The 27,131-nt window shown below is 40.3% G+C and overlaps 1 protein-coding gene across 1 annotated transcript in view; it reads right to left on the minus strand.

The window, feature by feature from the left end:
• Nucleotides 1-1,046: 1,046 nt before the first annotated feature.
• The window catches only part of stk10 (serine/threonine kinase 10), a 41,835-nt gene continuing 15,750 nt past the window's right edge, over nt 1,047-27,131 (minus strand). The window contains exons 3-20 of the mRNA XM_071460534.1: nt 24,231-24,279; nt 23,358-23,507; nt 20,751-20,823; nt 19,693-19,887; nt 19,038-19,119; nt 14,658-14,792; nt 11,749-12,096; nt 11,080-11,508; nt 8,053-8,177; nt 6,049-6,172; nt 5,519-5,698; nt 5,195-5,287; nt 4,871-5,000; nt 4,624-4,748; nt 4,227-4,415; nt 4,018-4,143; nt 3,768-3,881; nt 1,047-2,951 (exon numbers count right to left, since the gene is read on the minus strand). Coding sequence (XP_071316635.1) covers nt 2,811-2,951; nt 3,768-3,881; nt 4,018-4,143; nt 4,227-4,415; nt 4,624-4,748; nt 4,871-5,000; nt 5,195-5,287; nt 5,519-5,698; nt 6,049-6,172; nt 8,053-8,177; nt 11,080-11,508; nt 11,749-12,096; nt 14,658-14,792; nt 19,038-19,119; nt 19,693-19,887; nt 20,751-20,823; nt 23,358-23,507; nt 24,231-24,279 — 2,808 coding nt within the window. The 3' untranslated portion in view covers nt 1,047-2,810. The remainder of the gene's footprint in view (nt 2,952-3,767; nt 3,882-4,017; nt 4,144-4,226; nt 4,416-4,623; nt 4,749-4,870; nt 5,001-5,194; nt 5,288-5,518; nt 5,699-6,048; nt 6,173-8,052; nt 8,178-11,079; nt 11,509-11,748; nt 12,097-14,657; nt 14,793-19,037; nt 19,120-19,692; nt 19,888-20,750; nt 20,824-23,357; nt 23,508-24,230; nt 24,280-27,131) is intronic.

Genomic DNA, 27,131 nt, shown 5'->3' on the forward strand with positions numbered 1-27,131 from the left:
TGGTATTTCAAAAATCATGAGAGAAATGTTTACAGCTTGAATGTTTTTTGGGGGATGATAAATTATGTAGGATGTAAAGTTTAAAAAAAAAAAAAAAAAAAAATCAGCTTTACAGATGTTTCATGATAAAGGAAATACTTTTAAGTTGTTTATTAGACCAAGGATGCACAGAGCATTTGGAGAGAAACACCAAAGGTAAATATAACTTAAATCTGTCTAAAAGAAAACGTCACAGTTCACCTTTAACAATGAACAACCACAGAACTCAAAGTGTTTCAGCCTCATTTTGCTCAGTGTTTCGTCTTTACAGCCTGTAATTTTACAGTTTTAGTCTCATCACTGTCATTGCCCTTGTTTCCAGCTGCAGCAGACAGTTATTTTCATAGAAGTAGTTCCGATAAAGCCACCGAACGCAACCTGCCGAGCACCAAATGGCAAGCAGTTATCACCTGGCTGTTGAGCACAATAAACCATTTAGTAGGCAGTGAAAGTGCCATACTATGTACCTCAAAAGTTGGCAGAGAACTAAACAGAGCTAAAATTGTGAAAATTGAACTTACATTTGTTAGTAGACAGAAACATGACTCCAAATAAATGCTAATATTGCCATTTCTGAAGGATGTGTTAATAGGCTCTGATTGCACAGCTCTAGCCTCAGTGCTTAGTGCCTACACAAATGTCCTCCAAACTATGTGGTTTCCGCAGTGTTTCTTTTCACACTGTGTTGGTCCAGTTCTTGCAGGTGTTAAAGTAGCTGGTAACCTCTGCTACACTGTATCATGAGAACAAAGCACAAGATTAGATATAGCTACATAAAGTGGAACTACTGGATGAAACAAGCGATTGTCCTCTTACCTTTTTCTTCAAGGTCCCAATTTTCCGAAAGTAAGATCCAGATGTTCACATTTTGCCCAGATCAGGAGTTGAAAAGAAATCATGTCATCAGACAACATTGCATCATGTCAAAGTCTTCATAGCATGACATAACAAGATGTGTGCTTTGATGGTGTTAACTGCCACAGTACTAGAAAAAGCCTCCACCTCAATCCAGAAATTAGAAAATCTGCATTTATTAAGAGTTATTTACAACAGTGGTTCCTTCTGATACAGTTTCATTCACACTCACAACCCCCTCCATGCAAACATTGTTATGTAAACTGAGGCAGAGAGGAAGACCCAGATGGAGCTATTAAACATGACAGAAAAGGGAATTTTTACAACATCTTTAAATACTTCTAAGACAGAGTTTGAGAGGGAGACAGAGATTAAGCTGTACCTGACTGCTGACCTGGTTCTACATAAATCTGCAGGCCAAACTGTTTTAAAAACACTTTCTCTCACCTAAACAAAGCAACAACCTCCTCAGCTGCACTAGGTTTCAGTGGAAGATTTAACATCTAGATGCCTCTTACAGCAGACTGAATTGTTGCACTCCCCTAAAAATTACATGAAGAGTTACATTTCCAAAAATCAGATCATCATTTGACAAATTATACCCATAAATTGTTGCTTATCAAAAAAAAAAAAAAAGAAGATTAAATCATTTTAAGCAGTGTCCCTTTTAAAATGCCAATACATCTGTTTTTGGTTGAACTCTTCATATTATTCTCCCTCTCAGTGCAAAGGAAGGCAAATTAAGAAAACCAACCTCTTTAAGGTTAGCGAAGACATACATGTAATATTGCACTTTGGTTAGCAGGCAGTATATTTACTGCACATGGTATAACAATCATACACTTAAAACCTTTTTTAAATCTAGAATTAAATCCCCTGTTTAACATCTTTTAAAGAACATAACAGTATTTTGCTTTGGCTTTGTCAGTTCCCATCCAGTGTGAATGATTTTACAGGAAAAATACAACAGAAAAATAACAAATGCCATTACATCAACACTATGTGAATAACAATTAGTTTTCCCTTGTCTGTTAAAATCTCATTCCTAAATAATCATTTAAAAGAAATTAAACATTCTGATAACTTTGGATTTAGCCTCATCCCCCATTTTAAACAAGATAATAATGAACACGTCCTTCATACCATGGGTGTTGATAAAAGAAAGAAAGAAAATATTAAAATTAGCATTTACAGTGATAAATCTTTATCAGTAAAAATAAATATAGGCAGACTTTGGCAGCTAAATGACATGCATCTGACTCATGGCCTAACAGGTGAATAAGACAAAGGACATAGAAAAATGGAAAAAAAAGTGAGTAAATCATTAATATTTTGGTGTCTTTTTGGTCATATTTGGAAGACGGCACTGACAATTTGGGGTAAACAAAAAGTGCTTAGTCTCTGGCTCACCAGCTTTCACAGAAACAAACATTCTTCCTCATCATGCAAAATGAAATTCCCTTGCTGGGTGCTACTACTACCCAACCAAAAATGTTTCCTCAATATTTAATTATTACGACTCATAATTAGTTTGGTATCTAAAACTCACCCAAACTAACAGCCACTGTTTCATGTTATCCTCATGTTTCACTGGTGAGCTATAAGAAGCGCACTAAGAAAGTAAATCAGAACACTGTATGGAAGCAGATACTATGTAACTGAATCACAAAGCACATTATGAGTTTCAAGATACTACAACACTTTTAAAGAAAAATGAGTCAACACATAAATATTCACTAAAACAATAAATGAACCTAATGGAGGGATAGGCATGCTGCCATTACTGGCAAAGCAAATGAAAACTGAAGGCAGTAGACAACTGTGACGGCTGTGGGTGTATGGGTGAGAGTGTGTACGCTTATGTGCAGGTGCTATCAGTGGCCAAGCGATGTTGTGCAATATCACAGCAGCTGCTTTTATGTGGTAGACGAGTCCTGGAAAGGCACAAACTTGGAGAGTTTATTGGGAGAACTGGGGTTCGGGCAATCAGCACACTCACTCATCCTGAAGAAAACCTCCTGCTCCCTTTTCTTCATGTTTAGCTCTTCTTCGAGGGCCTAGGAGGGTTAGAAACCAAAATATATAAAAGATCATCTGACCAAGCTTACATAGAGGGGTGGAAACTTTATTTATACTTGTCAAATTACATGCAGTTGGATAGGAAAAACTATTATATTGTGTTCCTCAGTGTCTTCTGCAGTCCTTATTTAATTTGGATTGACTTGTTGTCTTGCCAAGAGGAAGACTGATACCATGATCTTATCTGAGCTTTAAGTATCACTCTGGAGCCAAAGGAGATTATTGTAGTTTAGCATGAAATCTCTGCAGCCGGCTGCTTTTCATGAAGACAGTTCCAGTATGTAACCCCTCCATAAAATCGTTAAAGGGGTTTTTTCATTTGTTTGTGTAACCTACAGATTTCACAAAGGAGATGCAATATGTTAAATAGGTGAGATTTAGAGCTGTTAGACATATTTTTGAACTGAAAAGAGCCAGGCTAGCTGTTTCCCCTTGTCTATATACCAAACTAAGCTAAGCTAATTGGCCCCTGTCTCTCCTTCCATACTTAATCCAGTTCAGACAATGGCAGCGATCTTCTCATACAAGTCTCAGCATTAGAACTTATTTCCCAAAATGGGGAACTGTTTCTCTAGCTGTTTTTGTTTTCAAATCAGCTGTGTTATTAGATGTAGAGTCATTTCCTTATACTCTCTTCTGATATGTAGAGACTAACTCAGGACTATCTGACACTTTCAGTACATATTTAATGTACATTTACGTTCAATTTAAAACACAAACATGAAGAAAAGCAAGTAAAATGTGTGATTTGTTTTGTGTAACACAGTGTAATAACATTGTGATGGGAAACATACCTTCTTTCTGGGTTTCAGCTGATCCCTCCATTCCTTCATCAGCTGGTTGTGTTGCTCATCCAGATGCTTCAGCCTCTGGGTCTCATTCTCAACCAGCAGGTGACATTTCTCATTCTGGAGCAAAAAACCAAGCTTTTGTTAACAACTGCAAGCCATTTATTGTGCTAATTTAGTGAAAAAAAAGTGACAAAAAGAAAGATCTACAATGGCATGCAGAATAGTAAAGTAGTGTGTGTGAAAGATACGTCACCTGTAGCTGCAGCAGCTCTCTGATATTGCTTTCACACTGACCAATCATCTCTCTCATCTGGTTCTCATGTTTCTGCTGCTGATGCAGCCTCTCTGCCTTCTGCCGCTTTTCCTCCTGCTGGGAAAACTACAGAGAGAGACAAAGGGAGTGACTAACTGCATCATTAACTTTGTGCTTAAATATGGAGTGAGACAAGTCTCTCCCTCTACCTGTTTGATCTTCTCTCTGTCCTCTGAGGCGCTACCCGTCGAGTTGATGCGGAGGCTCTTCTTGAACATGGCCATTCGGGTCTTGGCTTCGCCACGTTGGATCTTAGGCAGCCGGTTCTTCTCCTGCTGTTGGCGGCCTTTCAGAATCTCAATCATTCGTTGATTGTAGCATTGCATCTGCTCCTTCTCCTGTAGTCACACAGAAAGAAGATATACATGGACTCCATGTTGGATAGCAGAACATAAAATTCAGTTTGACCTGGTAAATCCAATGGGAATGAATTCCTGTGACTCAATACTTGATGTTGACATTTGATCACATGATTTACTCACTACCAAAACTTAAATGTGTGTAGAACGGTGCAAACTTAGGTGCTGGTACGATCCACTGGTTTACCTTCTCATGTTTTTTAAGAAGCTGGTGCCTCTGGAGGAAGTACTGATCTTTCAGCTGCTGCTTCAGCAACTGGTGTCTCTCGTAAAGATTTTTCTCCTCCATGTCCCATATCGTAGCCTCACGCTCTGATCAAAGTTATTGGAACACAATATGTCAACACTGGATAAGTGTAACATCTCACTACACCAGAGACCGGCAGAGAGCAACAAGACTTATCACTGTGATCAATTCCTAAGAGACAGTGTACCTCTTATTAGGTTGTGCTTCTTGTTTAGGCATTCCCTCTCTCTCTCTGCAATCTCTCTCTTGTTGTTGGAGATAATTGTCATCAGCGTGGTGTCCAGGTAGTTCTTCTGAGCCGCCAAGAATTTCTCTTCCTAAAATACAGAAAAGGGAGAGACATGGAGGTAGGAAGGAGTGGACTATTCGCAACTTGTAGTAGTCAGACATTTACTCCACAAGAGAAAAAGTATTACAATAATGGTTCAGGTGCCTTAACAAATGCAGAATTGAATATGTTCAGCAGCTGTATGAAAATGCCATGAACCCAAATATTGACCAAACAGCTTACCTCTCTCATCTTAATTTCTTGGAAGGAAGTCATCTGCTGTTTCAAGGATTCTTTACGCTGACTTCTGGGCAGCTTATCAACAGAATGTTTCACCTAAAGAAGGAACATTTCAGCTATATTCAGTGACTTTGACACAGGATTGAAAGCTTAGACTTTACCCACAAGTATGCCAGCAAGTATGTCATGATGTACAAAAAAAAAAAAAAAAAGGTAAATCTGACAGGCTGAGGACTAAAAGTTTGAGCGGTTTTCATTCATTTGTTCACATCCCGTTATGATTTGACTGGTGAGTTATTTCACATTCATTCACTATCCCAAAAGTACCTCCTTTTTCTTGTGTTTCATCTGATCCTGAAACTTGTGCAAGTCTCGTTCTTGCGCTGCTTTGATGCGTTTGGTCTCCTCTTTGAGTTTGACATTGTGGTCTGTCTCCATCTTCTCAATAGTCTGCTTCTGATTCTTCTCCAGAGTCTCTAGCTCCCCATCGTAGTGCTTCTTCTTGGCCTGGGATGAACCAATAGGAAACGGGCACACACTAAGCTTAGGAGGTATGATACAAAACACTGCAGGGCTGTTTTATTTTCTAAACTAAATGTTGACTCTTTTCATTACAGAAAATACTTCAGCAATATGTGTGTCAGGAAAGGCAAAAACATGAATTCAACACAAGTCTCCCCTGCCCCTGTCAACTATCCTAAAATACACTTAAAGTAACAGCACCACAAACTACAGACCCCAAAATTACCATAGAGGTGAAGCAACAAAACAGTCGCAGCTAAATTTATTGTAGGATCACACATGTTGTTAGGTGTACCTAATAAAGTGGCGGCTCAGTGTGTGTGGCTGTGACTCACATTCATTTCCTGGTCAAAACGTCTCTGCATCTGTTCTTTCTGTGTTTCCAGTTTGGCGTTTAGAGCAGCCTGAGCACGGTGCTCTTCCTTCTGCAGCAAACGGAGGTCACGCAGCTCCTGACGTCTAAACACACAAACACATACACACATAAACATATATACAACTTTAGTTAATCAGTTTCAACAGTTAGTCATCCCCTTTTGAGGAAAAAAATAAGTATTTGGGGAAATGTTCCTTTTCACTCTCAGCAAACCAGCATCTACACTTACTGAAACTGATGTTTTGAGTGTTGTTTAATGTGCCACAGCTGACTAGATAATTAGTTATCTAGCCTGCAAACTCACATTAGCAATGCAACTTTCATTGTGTTTGGGTGTTTGTTTGGTCACTTGTTCAGAAAGTTAGAATATATTTTACGTTTTTCAGAGTCTGTCGCTCTTATTTTATTTGTTTTATTTGTAAGGGATATGTACAATATTACGGATAAATGTTACCATATATTGTACCAGTATTAACTTTAAGCTAATTTAGGATGCTGTGTGGCTGTTAGTCAGAGTGACTGTCGGCCTATCAACAGTGAGATTGCGGCTTATGCAATGCTGAAATGCACAGACAGTCAGCACCATAAAAACGTGTGCATTTTTCCTGTTTGAATACTTGTTTTGTGTGAAATAGACTCAATTCTGATGTTTTTACTGAAGTCATAGATGCAATGTCATATCCATGCCACTAGATGGCAGGAGTAACACACCGGGAACTCTTTCGAGCTTCAACGGCACAACATTAGGTTTGTTATAACTGCAAGAATTGATCATTTTGATACAATACAAAACATATTCTGTAACTGGACAACAAAGATTAATGTGTGTGAATTCTCTTTTACAACATCTGGACTCCCTAGACAGTTAAGCTGAACTTCACCCTTATCTAAAAGAAACTTCAGAGATATTTTTCTTTTTCTGTCAAACCATTACCTAAATAAGTCTTTTTCCATAACAGTTTGGATATTTGTATGCTCTAATCCCAACAGGCGGCTCAAGCCCAAAAGAGCAGGCTGCCTTAAATAGTAGGCTATGAGTAGTAAGCAACGTCCAACAGGTCACTTATCACTGCACGGACTTCATCCTGAGCTAAGGAATGAACAGACCCCTGAGTTCATGGCCCTCATTTAAACGGAATGAAAACAGATCAATTTTTCCAGGAAAAAGAAGAAGGACCAAGAGGTGGAGACACATACAGCAAATATGTCCAGCTTATCTAGATTGGTATAAAACATATTTGAATAAATATTTAAAGTGATATTAGACAACTTTTTGTGATAATTTATTATGAAGTAAATACTGAATTCACAATGTAATGGCTACAGAAAAATGACACCATCAGCGTTTAGATTACTTTCCTATAAGCTTGCTCTCACTATGCAATTCTGTCTGCCACCAGGTACAGAATTCCACAGAAAAATGAAGGCTCGATTTATGTCATCAGGTAAATTTCAACCAGCAAATGAAAAAGAGCCCCATTGTCTGAGGGGGCAAAGAAGGCAAAGATGGATAAAACAAGAGTGAACTTGATGGACAGAGCCATAGTCGGGCAGTTACAGACCATCGGGCTTTGTCCTGGTATCTCCTGGACTTGAGAGGGTTCAAAACCAACAGTCAGTTGGCCTCACTTCTACTAGATCAATAAGTAACAAAACCTGCCTACTTATTAATACAACCTGGTGTATTACTCTGCCTTTCTCAAAGCACTGAGGGACTCTGAGGGTTGTTTCTTGCTTTGGACAGTAGCCAGGCTGATAGCCGTGTTGCTAACTCTACTGCCAGCAGCCAGAAAGAAATTATTAATTGTCACTGATAATCTAAACAAATATCGCGTTTTGTGTCTTTTTTTGTGGCAGTGGGGCCAACATAAATACCACTTGGAAACACTAGGGGAGAAAGTTGTCCATTGCCACTTAAAGCTTGTGTACTGAATATGTGTTCTGTAGAAGGACATCCACATACCTCAGGAATCTCATCTCCTCATCTTTCTTCTCATCGTCCTTGATGATCTTGGAGGTGGTCACACTCACCTCGACGCCGTCAATAACAAACTTCCTTGTTCGCTTCAGAGTCTTACTTGAGAAGTCCTGAGATGCAGATACAGAGAAGAATGACGTCAGATTTAGTTGGACCTTCGTACACGACAAACATTTAATTGCACTTGTTTGCATGCATCACTAAATGTGTTGAACAGTAAACTTTGAGAGGACACTGACACTGTCAGGAGGTTATTCTCGTAGCTTAATCTTTAGTTTAGTAGTTTACAGACACAGTATGGGGTAGAAGTAAGGATTGTATTCTGAATAATCCTACAGTAGCTCACTGTGTCACTAAGAAATTCCCTGTTTATAAGCGTAAGAGTTTTTACAGTTTAAAAAGAGCACTCCATTCCAACATTGTCGAACTCACAATGGACAAAAAAGGAATTAAGCTTTGCAGCAGAACCAGAGATATTGTCTTTTTAATAGTGCTCACACAGACATGTAAACAGGCTCTGATCTGTAAAATTACTGGAGTTCCCCTTGGCGTTTTTGATTCCTGATGTGTTCTTTTTATCTAATGGAAAGGGAGGCAGTTCTGCATGTTAGTGTGTTGACAAAGACATTTATATTCCTGTCAATCTGGTTCTACAGTAACAAGCAACAAGATGCTCCATCTGTCACTGCTTTGGGGAGCGCCATGCAGGAAGTAACTGCTTAAGAACAACACAACCTCATCCACTGAATATGACACACTGTGACCTGGCTTTTAAGCTTCTTTAACTCTTTACAACAACGTTTTAGCTCCACTGAAATGTTCAGATTCAAGGTTTTATTCAAACACTTCTTCAACATCTTTTTTCCAATCATGGCCCTATCCTTTTTACTTTGCTCTCAGAGCAAAGTTGTATGAACTCCATCTAATTTGGGAGGTTATGAGAGAGGCAGCACAGGCCAATGAAACAGTGGCTATGGGTGTCATACTGTATAATACATTAAATCTTTCATAAGAGTCAGAGCATGACCCCACCTTATAAATGAACAGACCAAGTTGTTATGGCTGACTAAGTACGTGTTGCTGAATGGCAGAATTTCCAGCATGCCCTATCTAAATCAGCCTCCACTGACAATATTTACAAGACTGATATGACGGGGTTTACTCTGCAAACACTGGATAGCGCAGGCCATGGATGTCGTCATTTCCTGGTTTATAAATAGTTTATAAAGATAGAAGAGAAGAGAAGAGAAGAGAAGAGAAGAGAAGAGAAGAGAAGAGAAGAGAAGAGAAGAGAAGAGAAGAGAAGAGAAGAGAAGAGAAGAGAAGAGAAGAGAAGAGAAGAGAAGAGAAGAGAAGAGATTGAGAGAGTATAAGAACACTAGACTTAAGGAAAAACAAAGAAGGGATTTAGAGAGGTAAAAGAACAAGGAAGGCAGTAGATAACCAAGGGAGTTGTTCTCCAGGCAGAGAAGGAATGAATTTGTGTTGTGTGACCTGTTGTCCACTCTGTCCAAACTACCACCTGGAGCCACTACAGCTGAGCAAATACACTCCATATGAGTCTGTGTGAGGCTACTGCTACAGATGACAGCTACTGGACTCCAGTGTTGCACTGGTGCGAATTGTTGATTCTTTTTTGACACATTTACAAAAGCAATAAATATTTGTGCTTGTTGTTTGAGTCTGTTAATAAGTACACATAATGGCACCATAATCAGAGGACATTTGGGTCATTCTGCAACTTAACTGTGTTGTTTGTGTCAGACTCTACTGTTCATGACTCAGAGGATGTCCCATCTCTCTTCATTCACAAAATGGCACACACACACACACACACACACACACACACACACACAGAGTTCTCCTTTACACACACACAAACACAGATGAATTCATGAGCAAATGCACACCCTGATGCTCTCTATCACACACACTTGTGTGCAGTAACACACACTCACACTAATCCCATACAAAACAACAGACTTGATTTAATATGCCTGCTTGTCCTCCTGTCCTAAAACAAAGATTGCCCATTCACCCGCACTGCAGGCTGCTGGCAGAGTCGCCTGCTGAATAATCTGTTCTGGAAAAACTTAACATACCACAAACAGACACGCCACCGTGCACAGTCAATAGGATTTCAATCGTGCTCAGTCCATAAGCCACCAGAAGCAACGGAGTGACAATGAGCTGCACAGAAACTTCCATTCACAGTGATGAATACTGAACTGTGCCCACACAAAGGGCACTGTTGGTCCTGATGAATGGAAAATGTTACATATTTTGCTTCAGAAAGGCTTGGTGTTTAATGATAAAATGGTTTCTGTCTTCTCTGCCTTCAGCTTCCAAACTTCCCTTCCTCAGCAGGACTGTAAGGCACAGCTTTAGTGATTGTTATGTTTAAATAAATTGTCTTCTATGGGAAAAAATTCTCCTTTTTAGGCTAATAAAACTTTAAAAAGCCTATTCCATTTTGGAGAATTGATATATATATATATATATATATATATATATATATATTAAAGTACTTGTACATAATTTATTAAATAAATTCATAATAACCATACATTATAACCATTTAACCATTAACTAGTGTCATTCTCCATATCCTTCCTAAATTAAATGTGTGATGCAAGCTTAATGGAAGACAGGCTATCCTCTGTTTCAGATGGTTAACGCCCACACCCCAAAACACAACACAATGTAGTTTCAGTTCCTCTGTGGGTGCCAAGAAATAGTTTTTCCAAGGAGGGGTTTTCCTACAGAGGCAGCAAGCTGGTGTCTATACCTCTCTTACACTTGGTGTTTTTCACCATAAAAACATAATCTCCTGAAACATTTGAGTGAATGAGGGATATGTTTGACTTCAGTCATTTTCGCTGCATCATTCAAGCCATTGTCATCTTCCTAACTGGCATCTAAACAATAAGACAGATCAGTGTTTACTTGGTGGGAAAAGAGCCACCTACATCTTCCTCCATGTAGATGAAGGTTTGCTTCAAGTTGACTCACCCTTGCAGAAATCGAGATGCTCTCCCTGTGGATCGACATGTCCATGCTCTCAGACGCCATGCTGCCTGAGTAAGAGTACCGTTTGTTGACAGTCCCTCCATTGATATAAGGCGAGACAGTCTCAGCATTTCCTCCTATCGATGTCCGCTCTGGAGTATCCTTGGGTAGGTTCCCATTCAGCCCAGAATGGGGTGTAGGGAGTGGGGTTGGAGCAGAGGAGGCTGTGGGAGTAGGTGTAGGGGTGACAGTGGAACTTCGGCTTGGAGCTGGTAAGTCTTCGTTTGAGATTACGCTGCTCTCCTCCTTGGTCACCTGGGCCTTGGGCGACTCTGGGTCTGTTGAGACTATGATGATGTCAACATGCTCCTCAGATGCCTCGGGTTGGGGGAGAGATGGTGGCTGCTCCGTCTCTGGGGTCTCCACAGCAACCTTAAAAATCAATTTTAGCACTATTATTAATAAGACCTTTGAATACAGGACAGGCAAAACTTTTGGAACCAGAAGATACATCAGTAGATACAGTATTTTTTATTTTCTCAAAGCCTGAGTAATTGAATTGGATTCACCTGATCACCCCAGTGTGATAAAATATAAATTGATCAGTGTATACAGATAATTAATAACGCCTTATAATGCAACAAACAAAAAATGTAAAACGTCAAAGAGCACCTTTTCCTCCGATGTGGGGGTACTCTTTCCATCCTCAATGCCCGAGTCTGAGCTGGAAGTCTTGGTAGAGGCTTCACTTTCAGATTTTTCAGACTCAAGAACGACTTCTTCGGCCAGTTTGTCAGCCAACTCCTCTGGATCTTTTGGAGGGGGATTATGCCGTGGTAGGGGAACAGGTACCACCATGATGGGGTCTGGCTGCTCCTCTGTTGGTGTATCTGGCTCAGTCCCCTTCCTGGGTAAAGGTACTGGTGTGGTTGGGGAGGGCGTGGTGGGGCTTGGGGTGTCTGTAGACTGGTCCCCTTCCAAACTGGTTTGACTGGTCTGGCATGGCTCCTTGCCTGATGACTAAAGGAACAAGGAGGAGTGAGAAGTGTTGTTTTGCATGTTTTCATATGTGATGTGAAAACATTTTATGTTTTTAGGCTTTAAGTCAGTGGTTTTCTCCCAAATGTTAATGTTTTCAACCTTTGGTGTTAAGCCCAAATGCTAATGGTTAAATCCTTTGGGCCTCCCACCTCCAGTGAAGTAAGCTTAACCTTTGCTTTAGTAGGAATGCAGTTATTCCTGCTTTATAGTCCTGCACTGCTACTTCTCACTGTGGCTGAGATAGCCATCTAATCTGTGATAAGTACACTAATCATAACAGGGGTGAAAGGCCTGTGTAAATCAAGGCTGAGTGCTTTACAAAATGAAGTTGTCCTGTTAGTTTAGTCCCATTTGTTTGTGAGAAAAAAATGCATTTTTAAAAATGTATTTATTTAACTTTTATTTAACAAAAACAGAGTTTCTGCAGGATCCACCAAGCTAGATTTAAGACATTTTCAATACCATATAGAATCAATTTACTGCCTGTTTCACGGCCATACTGGCCAAAGTATTAAAGATATCAATGAAAAGAAGTGGGGATGATAAGGCTGAGAATTAATTACCAAGTGCATGGATACCTAACGAGATGAACATTTCACGTAAGACACAGATACTTTACACAAAAATGCAATTGGAATATCACAAATCTTTAGCAGCCTAAAGATGACTGAAAGGCATTGCATAAACAATCAATAAAAATAAATTAATGATGCTATCTAAATGATTGATTAATATAGCCAGTAACTAGAGGAGGAAGCATGGAGTTTCTGCAGAAATTATATAGATTTATAGAAACGGGGCATTTTGACAATTTTAAATCTAACTGCAGAAAGTTCCAGACGTGTGTTCGACATGGGAATTCTGGAGTCTGTAATTATAATCACCACTGAAGATGCTATTTCAGGATTATGTGCGCAGCTATCTGTCACACTTAGCAATTCTGTGTCTTGAAATACCACAACCACTAGAGGTAAACAATACCATCAGACATCTTTATGGTCAGGTGCAGCCTTTCTAAGGCTTCAGCACACACCTCCGTCTGGCTCTGTAAGATATATAGGAAGAGATAAACTATCGGGTAACTGCTTTCAAGGCCTTGTAACTGTATGTGTCAAAATGTTGCTGTGTGCCTGCAAAAGTGACCTCGCTGGAAGAGATGAGGAAATAACTGTAATGATATCATAGTTAGGTGAGCACTGAGAGGAAAAATGTAGTGTTTGGACACAACCAGACACTTACTGTAAAGTACTGTAGTGTATTTACAGTTACATATTTCAATATTAACATTAACTTTAATATTTCCCTATAAATAACCTAAACAGACTACAATAGCACAATGGCAATTAACCCAAATTTAACTTAAAAATAACACCCTCATAGTCTAGTGGGTTTTATCTTGGAAAACTCATGACACCCAGGAAATTAATGTCTTGTAACCAGAGGAGGATAAAGCAGGACTGGACACAATAAAAAAAATAACACCACATACAGAAACTCAAACCTAATCCAAAGGCCAGCAATGTTTGCTTTCCAGGATATCTGGAAAAACAAGTGCCAAAACACCACAGCACTTCCTGTTTAGCCATGTGTCAAACCGTACTACGTACTACACTGGAGCAGAGTTATTCATCTCAATAAACTGGGAGGCCATCACACTAACTGTTGCCATTAGGGGAGGAAGAGATTCGTGCGCAAACATTCATCTTCAAGGAAAGAAAAACATCCAGGCTCAACACACCATCAACACATTTGTCTTGTTACAGCTTCCTATAAGCAAGAGTATTTCTAGGATCGGTGGTGTACAGGAAACCGGCTGTTTTTTGTATTTAAAGGTCAGAGTATAGCAACAGAGAACAATGCACAACCTTAAATAATTTACTCCATCAGGGGTTGTGAGGTGACAGTGCTTATATTTAACCATGAGTGGGTGTGCGGGTATGCCAGTATTCCGGTTTCTGTTCCTTTGTTTGTGCTGAGGGCAGGTGGTAAACTTCGCTCTCATACTATGTTCACTTTCTAATTATGCCTTTATGAATGGTTTCTGAAGAATCCCTTGACAGGAAGCCCATGTTTATGTTTAAATGCTGTTTAAAGGGGGTCAACAAGCAAGGAGGGAAGTGAGGGAAGTGAACATGTGTGTATTTTGGGGCATGGTACATGTGCAGGTAAGTGCATGCCCTTGCGTGATTATGGGCACAAGTTTAACTTAATTATATTGTCTGGTGACATTAAAACAAAAGCCCCTTTTTAACTTCAACTTGTCTTTTTCATCATTGGACCACACAGCGAGAGGAATCTTCACTACAGCCGGTAAGGAAATGTCACTTGTATGTAAAATATAGCTTAGTGGGGTTTTTTTGTTTTGTTTTTTTTAGCAGAATTCAAGATTGAAGTCGGCTTGCATGTACAGTTACAACCCAACAGCTTAAAGCTACCAGACCATGGACTGCCCATTCTCCTTGTAGAAACAAATACTGACAGAGAAGAGAATGAAGGGACAAAAAAGAAAAAAAAAAAAAAAAAAGATGTAAGTTTGGTACCACAGTGAGCTCCATGGCGTCGTCCTCCTCTCCTTCCTCTCTATTGTCCTCTATTTCCTCCATGACCTCAGCCTTGGCCTCGGCCACCAGCTCCCTCAGCGGACGGTTAGACGTCACTGATCTCACAAAAGGGTGCTGTGGACACATGAGATAAGAATTATTACTAAAACTTAATACTTCACATTTTTTAATCTCTTTATACAGCATTATACATTTATATATCCATTATACAGCATTTGGTTGTAAAAAGAGGGAGAGAGACAAAGAGGCTTGATGTGACCACAGGATAAACACCCACATAACCACAAAATATTATTTGCTGAACACATTATCCATGGATCTAAATATCACTAGAACATGACATTAGTGCTTGAAGGATGCTGCAAGTGCTGGACTGAAAATGATGAGGACGCAATAACACCTGATACATGCCGGTAACCGTTTTATTTCTCACATTTTAATAAGCCACTACATTAGCTGTGAAGGTCTAGAGTGAAACAAAACAATTAGCAGATGTGAAAGCCTTCAGTTAACGGGTCAAAACCTGTGCAACCGCTGTAAATACAAATCATTCTTTAAATAGACAACAGTGTGATGAAGGCAGGGAACGGAATAGAATGAAATTCTGGTGAAAAATAAAGTAATTGCAGTCAAGCGCATTAGCTTTGCCCATGGGTCAGCAAGAGAAAACAAGCACAGGAGCCAAAGCTGCAGGAGACTTTCACTGCAGGGGAAACTACACTGTCTGCCACCTGCCAGTTCCTGAACAGCTACAACAATAGCAGCTTTACAATACAACTCTCCCTCTTAAAGGCACATTGATGTAAACGTGCCAAATCTAACATTACAGCCTGAAAATAGAAAGCCATCTTTAGTTCTGCAATGTTTAAAGAGAAAATGTGTGTTTTGCCAGGGTGCAAACTAGGTAATAATAAGTCGCGTGCATGGAGAATAAAAGGCTGAATTAAAAGTTGAGTGCAATGGGGATAAAATGCTGATCATCTATTATTCAGATGCTTTGCACTACTTTGTAATTTAATTGGAACAGCTGACAAAGGGAAAAAGGCTACAAGTGGTGTTGGACCATGAAGTGTGTACAAGTCAGTGTGTGTGTGTGTGTGTGTGTGTGTGTGTGTGTGTGTGTGTGTGTGTGTGTGTGTGTGTGTGTGTGTAGACTTGTTGTGGGTGATCACAGGTGTTTGTGAGCTGGGTCTTGTCCTCAAGGACTGCATTAGCCTTCAGCTTTTAACTCCAGTGACAAACAACAGTCAGCTATTGTCTAATGAGTCAGGTAGTGTTATTGCTGAGTTCCATCTAACCATTTATGACACTACAGAGGAAATACATCAATAAGAGTATGAAACATATTTTATTTTATAAAATAATGCTGAAGGAAATCCTGGAGCTACCAGATTTGCAGCTGCATGTAATGAAGCTCTAAAAATACTTGTAATATTCATTCTGAATTTGTGAAGCTTGGAAGAGGGTGTGGCGGCTAACCTGGTATTGCAGTGAGTACAGGCATTTAAGGGCAGAAGTAAATAAATAACCCATCTACTCTTCCACTATCTCAGCAGCGACATGTTGTGCTGTTATGGACAGAGTTTTATATAGATTTTCTAAACCTAAACAAAGCCATGTCCAACCAAGGGTCCAAATCCCCAAAATGTAAGCTGGAACCATCAAATGCTTGATAATTACTTAATAGTCAGTTAATTATCTGTCAAGCCAATTGACTAATAATTGCAGCCGTAGTACAATCCTTTATTTAACATAAAACTATAGACCAGATAAATGTTCCCTGATTCTGAAATATTTTTGTTGTTGTTGATCTAAGCTTACACTTTATCTAAACTAAGTGTATGGAGACTTCAGCTTCAAAGCTTCTGCGTCTTGTAACAAGTGAACTCCGACTGCCCATGCTCAAACTAATGCCAGAGGAGGAAAAAGGCAGATAGTGTAGTACTGCTGCCCTGTTCAATCTAGCTTTGTGGGGTTTTTTTACTGCCATAATGGATGAAGATGTGGATCAGTGGAGCTTGTGCCCTCTCTTTTGGGTTTCATGTTGCCAGACCCAGAGAGGCTGGTGATTTTGGTTGTTATATCCGTGGCTGGGCGTGAAAAGGTTAATGTGAACAATATGGCTCAGTGGGGGACTGGAGTCGGGGTAAGGGGTTGCATGAGAGCAGACTTACCTGTGCAGCAATGGGAGCAGACTATGTGCATTTGTGCTTCTGTCTATGTAAGGACTGATTTCAGCTTTGGACATTGGTGTTCGGAGGTTAAGACTTGTTTTTAAGGTTGAGGTTATAATTAAGTTCAGGTTAAGTCTGGAGCAAGAGTTGGGATTACACGCATAGTAATTTTCATTATCCTCTGTACAATCTACAGACCTCACAGGAACTACTTTTTACAGAAAAATAGTCCCTATGAAAAAGGTTGATACCTTGGTCTGTGATTCATCCACCGGCATATTACTGGATTACTTTGATACTGAAGAAAACTTAAAAACATGGAGATTCTCAGGCACCTTCTGGTATGATAATGAACTTTGGTCATAAGCATTTTTTTTTTATTTCTAAGCAGCATTATGTAGGTTTTTTCCATTATGGAAAAATAATGATAATAATGATATCCCCAGAAAGTGTAACTCACCAAAAATATGTGTAGTATTTTTGTGTGTTGAGATCTAACCCTATAATAAGTTTAGAGTAAGGTCAGGGTAAGGGTTGGGCTTGGACTCAGAGTTGTAATAGTCAGTGTTATGGTTCAGGGCTGAGGAATGCATGATGTCAGTTAAGGTTCTCACAAGTATAGAAGTGCAAATGGCAATGTTGCGAAACCACTACAAAGCCCTGGTTCAGAGATGAACTAGCCAAATACACCCATGGTAAAACCACCCAACATACAGACACGTTACGATCAAAGACAGAAAAGCCTCCCATGTCCTACATGAGTGGAAGCTATGCAAAAAATACAGTAAAAATCCTGACCATGAGCAACTATGTGGGAGGAGTAGCTATATTCAGTATAATCACTACAAGTCATCCAGATGGTTTCCTGCCAGCCACACAGCCATAGTGACTGATGCTGTGTCATGTTGTTTTGTGTACATTCCTTACATGAACACATGCGGGGCAAATAGAAAGAGAGACGGACAGAAAGACAGACTTGAGGAAGCTTTTTACCTTCCTGTCCTCATTTTATACATAAAAACACACACACACACACCTCACAGATCTATCTATGATTCATTATTATCTTCCTGTTCACTGAACTACATCTGTTTCAGACTCCAGGGAGTAACTGCATTACAAAGTCTGATCTAAACCTGATCACATACACTAATGGTAACTTTTAGTAAACTGACATCATTCGGCATCAACTGCTCAGGAGAATTTAATGCCATCACTGCACAGCTATCTACAGTAAATACTATCTGACAGCCGTTCCCAGCAGCAGGCGTGATAAACATCTAAAAACTTCCAGCACGGCCCAAAAAAACTGGACCGCGCCCGTCTCTTCCACCCCCCCACTGGAGAACACATGCAGAATTCCCAGCGGGCCTGGGTCTAGGATTTTCATCTCTGCCTCTCTCTAATTGGCCAGAGGAGGCGAGCTCGTGGTAAATCTAGGCATACTATTGGCTGGAAGTGGGAATGTAAATAGCTGGCATTCCCTCAGCTGTGGGATTCAGACAGGAAACTGTGGCTCTGAATTTTAATAGACACTGCTCTCATGTTTTAATCCACACCCTCCTCACTTTTTCTCTCATTCCTCTTGCTCAAGATTCTGGATTTTGACAAACAGTTGTCATCAGCCTCTCCTTGGCAATGTCCGCGGTGCACTTGCATGTAGACATTTGAGGTGGATTTGCTGTTGTTGTAAAACACAGGGGATTGTAATAATATTACAAGAGAGACAAGAGTGATCATTCTAAATTTTTTGGGACTAAAACCTCTGTTGTACTTGATGAAAATGTTTTGAACTCTCTCAGAGGCTGCTTCAAATGTGAACAACAGCTTCTAAAGCCCTAAGTCTGTATTCACCTTTTCTTCACTGCACCTTTTTCAGCTTTGACTCTTCAAAAACAACTTCACTTAACTTTTTTCACTCTTTACACCATCTTACTCCTATGCCTGCTTCATCTCTTGCCCACTCTCCTCCTCTCACACTCACATGCCAGTGCCCTCTATGGAGCAGTGCTCAGTTCCCTGGTATAGATCACTCCATTCAGTCCCTAAAATAGAAGATTAAAAGGCTCCGTATATGTGTCGTCGCAAGATAAGGACAGACCAAGGACAATGTCTCATCATATATCAAAGTGCAGCACTGCATAACACTTGCTGGGTTATAAGTGCACATTGCATCAGGGCCTACCTCCATGAGTTGTGCTGCCGTTGGACGAGTCTCCGTGTTTTTATCCAAGGCTTTCTTCAGGAAATCTTTAAACTCCTGCGACCTTGAATAATGCAAGAAACAGTATTAATCAAAAACAAGAGCAATGGAAAAAGAGGAGAGGGTGGGAGGGGATGAAAGGTTACAACATAACAAAACATTTCCAGATATGTGACGTTGGTGTATGTGGATCATCCTTGTGCGCAGCTGTGTTTTGTGAAACAAAGCTTTCAGCAGGAATGGTGAGTCAGCTCCACATCCCAAGTCTCCCCTCAACACCTGACAACTTCACTTCTGCTGTACTAAATCTGCAGCTATGGAACATTCACTCATAAAACTGATATGGAAAAAGTTATAGTTTGGCTGCTGTAATTTTGGGAAGGGCAAAATGGGCCGCAGGCAGAGAGGGGGAGGACAGCATGATGCATTGAGTGTCTACAGGAGATTGCAGCACAAAGAAATTTGGTGATCCCATCAAAGTTAACGACCTGGTGAAATCTAGACATCATAATGAATTGTCGAATGTGCAAAGAGTTGCACATTCAGTCTCCAGCTTCTTCTGCTTTCTTTTCACATATGATGTGCTGCATTTCTCGCGCAGCAGCTCAATTCACATTCATTTTAAATGCACCCTCACCACTTGTGCGGCTGCTCCAGGTTGGGAGGCTCCGACTTGGCGATCTTCAACAGCACCCTCATGGGGTTGAGCTCATGGTGCGGGGGTTCAATCTGGGCGAGCTCGATCAGAGTGATTCCCAGAGACCAGATATCAGCCTTGTAGTCATACGGAGCATCCTTCATTGTCTCACACATGACCACCTCTGGGGCCATCCTGAGAAAAAGACAAAACAAGTCAAAGTACACAGAACATTACAGGGCTAATAAATACCTCAACATGTAAAGATTTTAACTCTGGCATCAAGTTGTAAAAATCTGGTTTTGCTAAATCAACACAGGTAGTCAGTGAGAGATCAGTCCCACAGGTATTCATGTAAAGCAGCAGCCTGTGACGAACTGATGATGACTGCACAGGGATTGGGATTGTTTCTGCTTTTTCATTATTTACCATTTTGCATGTGTCAACATCAAGCACACTTCTCCAGTCAGCGTGTGTTTGCAGACAATTTACAAAACGGCTCTCATAACTCCAATCTGAGCTCTTAGATTTACTCAAGTGCAAAGAAACTAATGTTTGCTCCCTGTGTCTTGTTGACTTAGCTTATTGGTGTATTCAAGGGAAAGCTATACACCAAAACTCTGTCTGCAACATTCTTTTCAGGACGGTATTGTACGACGGGAGGGCACAGCTATGTTTTCATTGAGCTGGGTGGGTATTCCTGATGAATGATGACCTGCTCTGGTCAATAGTTAACTGGCTCCAACTATATTCACATATGAGAGGAGACTAAAAGGACAAGGTTCAATGTGGAGACTTCAGAGGCAACATTTCCAATTTGAGGAGAATGTACTGCTGTGACAACAATAGAGGGTTAAAGCACAGGGATGAGTATAGGGTTGAGTGTGTGTACACATAACATTATGCTTTACTGTAGAGGTGTGGCAGGTTGTAGGAAATCTGTTCACAACAAGCAATAATCCAACACTTACACAGCTCTTGTCGGGATGGTTGATATAGCCACTGGTTTATACCAAGATCAGTGAGGTCCCTTAACACAGTATCTATGTCTTACTCACCAGTATGGTGTTCCAATGAAGGAGTCTCTTCTTTGTAGGGTTTTGGTGTTTTTCGCAGAGACGCCAAAATCAGCTGCAGGAATTAAGAAACACACAAAAAAGATGATGTGAGATAGTTGAGAGACACTCCTTAAGACACCCCTTTAGTAGACAAATAGTGATTTGTTTGTAAAGAGGTCATGAAATTGTGATGGGCAGAGTGACAAAGCCAGAATCAGTGTTTCCCAAACCACCTGCCCCTCTTCCCTGACAGGGTGTTCAGATTACAGCAGTGTTTTCTCTATGGCTGAACAGGCTTTTCTCTGAAAGTAAAAATATTATGAGCGGTATGCCCAGAGTGGAGAAGTGCTTGGCAGAGGCCTTAGGATTTTACTGAGAAGGCTGCTTCAGTTACAAACTGGCATTTTCTATTACAGGCACTTCAGTGTCTGTCTTGGTTTTGCAGACTACAATTCAAATATCCTCAACTTCCTAGTCAAACATATCATTTGGTCTGTTGCTTTTGCACAAAGAATTTTAACTTCCACCACTTCCTTTAACTTACAAAGACAATGAATAGCATTAATGCTTTTATTGTACATCAAATAAGAGTTTACACAGTAATATCCTGAAGGATGGCAACATATTTCAATAAAATCATATGAATACAGGATCAGACCACAAGTCAAATACACATCAGTACAGTCTGTTAAGAGGCTCTTTCCCCCAAGACTCTGCCCTAAAACCTGCTGCATCGCTGGGTTTACCCCACATTCATTTCAACAATCTATCACCAAGGGTGTGTTTGTCAAGATCTATTCTTATGATTAGAAGAAAATGTTTCTACACCACAGAGCTAAAGACTCTCATAACACACCACCAGGAAGTAAATGAGTGCACAATAGAAGGTGTTTTAATGGGGAATCCTAACAGATTCAAGGATGGAAATAATGTCTCACAGTTATGACTGGGATTCAGTGGCTTGGTCTTAATAATCTTAAATGAAAAAACACAGTGTATCAAATCACGAGTGTTGTTGCCTGTTCTACAATGATTTGCCTTTGTTATTGATGATTGCCTTGACAGAGCAGCAAGAAGGAAAAACACAGTGGAGAAAAACACTTGTTTTCTGCTGACCTTGACATTATGTGTGTGTGTCTGTGTGTGTGTGTGTGTGTGTGTGTGTGTGTGTGTGTGTGTGTGTGTGTGTGTGCAGCTCTTAAAATTGTAAACACTTCTAAGCATCGTTTTTAGAGATCAAAAGTTTCATAAACATGAGCCAAACACTGAGAGCTGTGCTGTATGAAGAACACAATGTTCAATGCCATGTTATCACAGGCAGAGACGATGAATGTGATTGACCTCAAAGACAGTTAATTGCTGCCTTGTTTAAATTAACATGTAGTTAGTTAAGTTTGGAGACTGTAAATGAGTCAGTGTCATGACTTAATGAGTTTAAAGAGCCAACTCCCAGTGATTATGTGTCGCTGTGGTGTCTTAGGGAAGAATGTACAGCAGTGGAAAAGGACTCAAACAAGAAGATAACCCCAGCTCAGGAAGCTCAGTGCCTGACAAACAGTCATTTCCGAAAAAAAAAAAAAACAGAAAGAGAAATTGTAGCAAAATCATGAAAAACATTTGAAATCGACTTCAACATAACAAAAGTGCAGCCAGTTCCACAAAGAATCACTACCCGAACATGAAACTGAGCCTGTAGTTACTCTCTACTCTGTTTTTGCTTTGTTGGTCATGACTGAGTGCAAAACGACAGGGAGCCAAACACAGTAAAAGTAAAACATCACGTTTCAAGTTGTATGCCTGAGGATCCAAATGTCAGGCAGCCACTTAGAGAAATCGGAACTTCCTTAAGTGACACTCACATAAAGCACATTAAGTACATTGGGACACCATTTTCCCTTTTCTGGAACGCTACACTTTAATCCAAACCATACTGACCATGGGTCTGGATCTTCAGCTGTGCGATGCGAGGAATGTGGAGAACTCTTCAAAAAACCAATAAATGAAAATATGCAAAAACTTCTTCATATGCAGTTTTCCCACACAATGCTCACTTATGATCCTCCTACAGCACCACAGGAGGGGTACAGGGCCTCTAACCTGTGTGTGTGTGTGTGTGTGTGTGTGTGTGTGTATGTGTGTGTGTGTGTGTGTATCTTGCATGTAAGCCAAAGAAACAACAGACCAGAGGGTCTAGAGATAACCTACAATGTACAGTGAGAATGTGGGGTTTTATCTGAGAAATGTGTTCCACTTGTATCATTTTGGCAGAGAAATGGTTTTCTCAGTGAATGATGGGATGTAAAGTGAGACTCCAGGCCAGGCAGGCAAGTCTCAAATATGTTTAAACTCTTCACTTTCTCTGCAGCAACTTCGCAATTCATGTTTTCTTTGATTTTTACCTCAAAAGATTTGGCCACCATAACCCACTCAAGCCTTTCAAAGGTCAAATCTGACAGGTTATATTACATTCCAAACATACAGTATTGTTTATTTCAGACTTTGTGCACCCACTAATGCATTAAATCTTCAGTGAAATGCTAACTTCATACAAAAAAGCACCTAAAACCAGCATTATTTATTAAAAGCAAAAGAAATCTTAACCCTCACCGAGCTTGATGTCGCCGTCCAGCATGAGGAGGATGTTACCGGCCTTCAGGTCTCTGTGGATGATCTTCATGCTGTGGAGGTAGTCCAGGGCCTCCAACATCTGGCGACAAACCACCCTAATCTGTGGCTCCGTCAGCCCACGATCCAACTCTAATAAAGGCAGGAGAAGCGGAGGAAGGACACAGGCGAAGGAGAGGTTAGATACGAGGTAGCGGAGAGGGGGTGAGAACGAGAGCAGAGTGGAAATGAGAGAATATCTGAGAGGGTTCAAAAGCACACATTACACACACCTTGCACATTCCATATTCAGTTGATATACAATCACGGCAAAACTAAGTCCCGAAGACTGATCCGGTGTATGAACCCCATGAGAGAAAACAGAAAAAGGTGAAGCTGTGATGATACCAATCAAGTCTCTCAACTGGTGTTGCTGGAGAAGTAATCCCAGATCAGAGAGGCTTTCACACATGTCCAAGCTAGTCCAGCCCTGCAGACTTCATTCTACCGTGTCTGTGTTTGGTTAGCTGCAGAGGGGGTACAGACAGCTATGAGGATGTGGATTACCCAGTGAAAACAGACCAGAGGGATTTCCCACACAGGAAGACTCCACTGTGTCTGACTGCTTTCGGAAGATTTCAAGGCCGAACCGGTGAAGTTTCAGTGCACGATCATGGTCGAAGTTAATTAATAGTGCACTTGTTTTCTTGATTTTACCTATAGTAAATCAATCTTTAATCATGTCTCTGCACTGCCTCAAGGTCAGTGCTGAAGGTGCCACACACTGCTGCAGGCGCTGAACTTGACTCTGGTGATGGGGAGGAAGGTGAAGCACTTAGAAAGAGAACAGCGAGAGAGAGAGAGAGAGAGACCTACCTAGCATTGTGGCATCCACAGCACCTCCAGGGCAGAACTCGATCATGATCTGAGAAAAGAAAGGAAGGAAAGAAGGGGTGACTTTCAACTTGACCCAGCTTTTTTACTCTAAAATGTAAACATACAACTGCTAACTCATTTTTCTGGGATTTATATGAAGCAACAGGAAAAACAGATGACTTTTTTATCAGCAGCACATGCACAACTACTATTGTGTAAATATCTTCTACTAATAGATCTCAACTCATCACTTTCTGTTCATGAACTGTATTTGATTCTTTGACTAGAAGTTAAGCACTATGAACCACTTATAGACCATTAGAGTTTGATATTTGAACTTGAGAGCAACCCAGGAAAACCTTGAGCTAAGCACAGCAATAAAATGAGCTTAAGTTAATTAATAACACAAATCACACTCAACCAGTGCACAAAAGAACTGCTATTTTTCAAAGTGTGGGGAGGATGAGATGATGTGTTTTATGAGGATTTTTTTTTTTTTTTTTTTTTTAATTAACACAACAGAGAGTAAGTTTGACCTGTAATTGCTTTGGACAGCCGTAACCTGCCCCTGGCTGTAAGTCAGTGTTATTCATAGAAGCTAAGCAGAACACAATTGTGTCAATAAAAGTTCTGTGTTCAAATTGGAGTTTCAAGAAAACCCATCTGCTTTTGTTGGACAGTGGAGGCTGTGACAGTGTTTCAGACAGCAGTGGCAGTAATACACTCCACTTCCTACCAGAGCAGGGGCGTCCCTCTCTACCTTTAAAAGACTCCTGAAGACCCAGCTCTTCAGAGAGCACCTTCTCTCCTAGCACTACATAGCAAATCCACACTTAAAGAATCGTCACTAGCACTTATTGCTGCGCTAACACTTAACGCACTTAACCTTGATTGTTCCCCTTTCTGTAAGTCGCTTTAGAAAAAAGCGTCTGCTAAATGACTAAATGTAAATGTAAATGTAAATGTATGAATATACTGTGCTGATATAGTGAATAAAACTAAAGCTTTCATCGAGCATCTGTTCGGTGTCCAGTGGACACATGAGAATGAAGATCTTTGTGCACTTGCTGCATCAGGTAGAAGAGGAAAAACCTATTTGTTCATCAGCTGGTTTTAAAGGTTATTAAGCATTTGAATGCACTGCAGCCTGCACTGTGGACCGTTAAATCATCACTACTTGGAGAGCTCGCCCCTGCTCTGCATCTGTCCACATCAAACTCTTTGGTGAACGTCCGAGAAGACAAAACACACTTTGCAAAGTGGACAGCTGGATTCAGACCTAAAGTGTGTGATAAACGGTCAGGCTGTATACACACTTCCTGGAACACACTGCCAAATATATAATACTGGTTCAGCAACAGAGAGAGAAAGAGAGAGAGAGAGACAGAGAGAGAGAGAGACAGAGAGAGAGAGAGACAGAGAGAGAGAGAGAGAAACAGAGACAGACAGACAGAGACAGGAGAGAGAAAAAGATTCAGAGAGCACAATCCCTAGATGGTGTCTAGTCAGCCAACAGCAACTTCCAACAATCACCTTTCATTTCCTCTCCTTACATAGGCAGTCTCTCTCTAACACACACACACACACACACACACACACACACACACACACACACACACACACACACACACCTACAATTTCTTATTCAAATAAGTGGGACCAAAGAAAATAGAGCCATGACAGGATTTCATAATAATCCTGTGCAGAGCAGTTGAAGAGTGTTAACAAAACTGTGTGTGTACATGTATTACAAACAGCTCACACACTGTGTAAATGCAGCATTGCCTTATACACACTTGCTGAATTACTGATGATTTGTTCATTCCAAATGGCCAAAGATCAACCCTAGGTGGTGTGTGGCATACCTGCTGTGTGATCTCATTCTTATTTAAGTCCTGCCTCTATGACAACACTGTCAAAGCACCAGCCTGGTACTGGACAGGGTGTGGAGTTTCAGTCCAGACAAAGCCATTCAGATAATTACAAGTACAACAGGTGCACATCCACCAGGCAGAGATCAATGCAAGAAACAATGCATACCTCCATGCATGCACGCACACACACACACACACACGCACACCTTGTTGAAAACCAGAAGATGAGGAATGTCAATCTTGGTGTGCAGCTCCAGATCAAACAAATGTTCTTTTGTGAAGTTTGGATTGACAAACCCAAACACTGTGTTATCAAGGATGTTTCACTTCATCATGGTCTATGTTAAAGACAGCTTCACATCTTATCTGTCTTCTTAAATGACAGACAGCAGAAAGATAGTCTGGCCTGTGAGTGACACACCCCACTGCCTCCAGCCAATACATTCTCAACTAAAGTTTAACACATTTCAAGAGCCTAAAAGGCTAAAGCTAATTTGCTTTATCTGACCAATAAGTAATAAGAAATTGCAGTATAGGTGGGAGGTCATTTAGAGTTTGTCTGAACCAGAGAGCATTGAAAATGTATTTTTCTACTGTAAAATGTCTGCTCAGTATGTATCTTATTCACATTAAAAAAAAAAAATCTAAGGAATCTGTATCAAGACTGTTTATGTATGTAAGAACGTTTCCTTGATATCAATACATTTGATTTGTGATACATCAGAAGTTAAAATAATTGCTCAAAACTTATTTTGTCCATGTCTCCATCCAGTGCCAAGTAAGTACTGATAAAATAATGCTCTAATTTGAAAGCAAACTCCATTTATATATTTCATTAACACTGCAGAGGGAGGTTTATTGCACATTTCAGTACAAACCACTTCCTTATTACTGCTCACCACTAAACCAAAAAGAATTTTTTTTTCTTTTTCTGTTTGAAAAACACCATCCTGCCCTTCAGTAGTAACACACTGTACTGCCGGGTCTAAACTGATATACATTACACTACTGCCACAGGCAACTGGCC

Source organism: Trachinotus anak, unplaced genomic scaffold (assembly GCF_046630095.1).
Source record: "Trachinotus anak isolate AG129_WGS33_773 ecotype Australia unplaced genomic scaffold, CSIRO_AGI_Tana_v1 ptg000024l, whole genome shotgun sequence".
Lineage (NCBI taxonomy): Eukaryota > Metazoa > Chordata > Actinopteri > Carangiformes > Carangidae > Trachinotus > Trachinotus anak.